The sequence below is a fragment of the Musca domestica genome, unplaced genomic scaffold (genome assembly GCF_030504385.1).
Source record: "Musca domestica strain aabys unplaced genomic scaffold, Musca_domestica.polishedcontigs.V.1.1 26, whole genome shotgun sequence".
NCBI classification, from domain to species: Eukaryota; Metazoa; Arthropoda; class Insecta; order Diptera; family Muscidae; genus Musca; species Musca domestica.
In genome coordinates, this window is record NW_026712283.1 from 2444546 (window position 1) to 2447246 (window position 2701).

The 2701-nt window shown below is 33.5% G+C and overlaps 1 protein-coding gene across 1 annotated transcript; it reads left to right on the plus strand.

Annotated features, from left to right (window-relative positions):
• The first annotated feature begins 1643 nt into the window (after positions 1–1643).
• LOC101892792 (seminase-like) lies at positions 1644–2411 on the plus strand. Its single transcript, XM_005183165.2, has one exon. The coding sequence runs from the start codon at positions 1644–1646 to the stop codon at positions 2409–2411; it is 768 nt and encodes a 255-aa protein (XP_005183222.2).
• The last annotated feature ends 290 nt before the right edge of the window (positions 2412–2701 follow it).

The window sequence follows — 2701 nt, forward strand, 5'->3', positions numbered from 1 at the left end:
TATTTAAAGGACTATCAGAGTCGTAAGCGTGGATTTTTTAAGAAAAATATTTAAAGGACTATCAGAGCTATAAGCGTGGATTTTTAAAAAATATTTAAGGGACTATCAGAGCTTTAAGCGTGGATTTTTAAAGAAAAATATTTTTAAAGGACCATCAGAGCTTTAAGCGTGGATTTTTAAAGAAAAATATTTTTAAAGGACCATCGGAGCTATAAGCGTGGATTTTTAAAGAAAAATATTTAAAGGACTATCAGAGCCGTAAGCGTGGATTTTTTTAAGAAAAATATTTAAAGGACTATCAGAGCCGTAAGCGTGGATTTTTTAAGAAAAATATTTAAAGGACTATCAGAGCCATAAGCGTGGATTTTTTAAGAAAAATATTTAAAGGACTATCAGAGCCATAAGAGTGGATTTTTTAAGAAAAATATTTAAAGGACTATCAGCGCATAAGCGTCGATTTTTAACGAAAATTAATTAGAGGACTATCGGAGCTATAAGCGTGGATTTTTAAAGAAAATTAATTAGAGGACTATCGGAGCTATAAGCGTGGTTTTTTAAAGAAAATTAATTAGAGGACTATCCGAGCTATAAGCGTGGATTTTTAAAGAAAATTAATTAGAGGACTATCGGAGCTATAAGCGTGGTTTTTTAAAGAAAATTAATTAGAGGACTATCCGAGCTATAAGCGTGGATTTTTAAAGAAAATTAATTAGAGGACTATCGGAGCTATAAGCGTGGTTTTTTAAAGAAAATTAATTAGAGGACTATCGAAGCTAAAAGCTTGGATTTTTAAAGAAAAACTTTTAAAGAACTACCAAAGCTGTAAGCGCGGATTTTTAGAGAAAAATATTTAAAGAACTATCAGAGCTGTAAGCGCGGATTTTTAGAGGAAAATATTTAAAGAACTATCAGAGCTGTAAGCGCGGATTTTTAAAGAAAAATATTTAAAGGACTATCAGGGCTATAAGCGTGGATTTTTAAGGTAAAATATTTAAAGGACCATCAGAGCTATATGCGTGGATTTTAAAGAAAAATATTTTAAGAATTATCAGAGCTGTAAGCGTATCGTATTTTTCAATTTAACGGTGAAAATTCAGAATATTTTGAAAAGGCCTTTTAAAAGTTTTCAAAAAATTTTCAAAGCAATGTATTTCATGTCAAGAACAATTATTTTGTTCACTATTTGAATGACAAAATTGAATAACAACAGTTGCATTTTTGTGGATATTTTGCATCAATTATTCGAAATATTTAAACAGCTGTCTGAGTTTCAAAATAATGTTTACCACTTCAAACTACGCACATTAATTTAGATATAAAGATGGGTATTTGTTTGCCTCAAAAATTATGAACTCAGTTTATGGTTTGAAAGTAAAAAATGAAAAAAAATATTTCTGCCTTTTTAGAATATCTCGGTAATGAGCACATCTACATTCGTTAAATAATGGCCGCTGAGGCACTTGATCCTAGAATAAGTTGCCTCATTTTCAATAAATGGTCTCTACTCATTTCAATTTCTAGTTTTACTAATGCACCCATAATTTTACGACCCAACCCAATATACAAATGCAATGGTTTTGTATAAAAGAAAACTTTAAACAAGACAAACAGTTTATTTCAAATTAAAGACTACGACCAACGTGATGTTGGCTCTAAAGACCATTACGGCCATCTGTCTTTTGACAATATTCACCTCAAACGCCAAAGCTGATCCAATTGAAAAGACACCCTACTTAGTGCAATTTTTGGATAAGAAAAGCAATGTTGTGTGTGTTGGAACCCTAATTCGACCACAATATGTGGTTACAGCGGCGCATTGTTTCCCCAACGAAGATGGCCGCCATATAACGGTGGTTGGTGGCGCCTCGGATAAAACTGGTAAAGGCATCAAGCGAACCATTTCGGGAATAAAGATTCACGATCAATATGGTGCTCGTACCATGCACTCAGATGTGGCTGTTGTCAAGTTGGACAAACCCATGGAGGGTGAGGGAGTTAGCACAATTGAAATGTGTTCGAGTGATTTAAGGAGGGGAATTTTCCTTCAAATCACCGGATGGAATCAGGCGAATAAACAAACACCGCTGAGTAAACAATTGCGAACGATTTCAGCTCGCTATGCTCCCGATGCAATGTGTAAGCAATATTATAAGCGTTATGTCGAACACGACAGCATGTTTTGTGTTTTCGGCAAAGAGGTCAAGGGTCATTGTGTTGGAGATTCCGGAAGTCCAGCGGTGTATAGAGGAGAGTTTTGCGGCATCAATGCCTTTGGCCATTGGTGTAATCATGGCGGCCAACCTAATGCACTGACACACGTCTTCAGAGTTCGTGATTTTATTGAGAAAGCTATCGAGGAGTTGGATCAAGTTGATGAATATGATTATGATGATTACGATTATGATTATTAAAAAGTGATTTAATAAAAAATCAAAAAAAATATATATTTTTCTAAAAATAATTGAAATTAATTTTAAGAATTCCAAAACAATTTTTTTAAAAACCATAAGGGAGTACGTTAAAGAATATATTTTCAAGGACATTGAGAGCAACTATCATGGATTTTAAAGAATATTTTTTTCAAGGACCTTTAGAGCAACAAGCGTGGAATTTTTAAGAATATTTTTCAAGGACCTTCTGGTCAATAAGCGTGGATTTTTAAAGAATATTTTTTCAAGGACCTTTAGAGCAACAAGCGTGG

Bases quoted from the DNA above. Each gene is read 5' to 3' on its own strand.
- LOC101892792 (XM_005183165.2), top strand. From the start codon at position 1,644: ATGTTGGCTCTAAAGACCATTACGGCCATCTGTCTTTTGACAATATTC.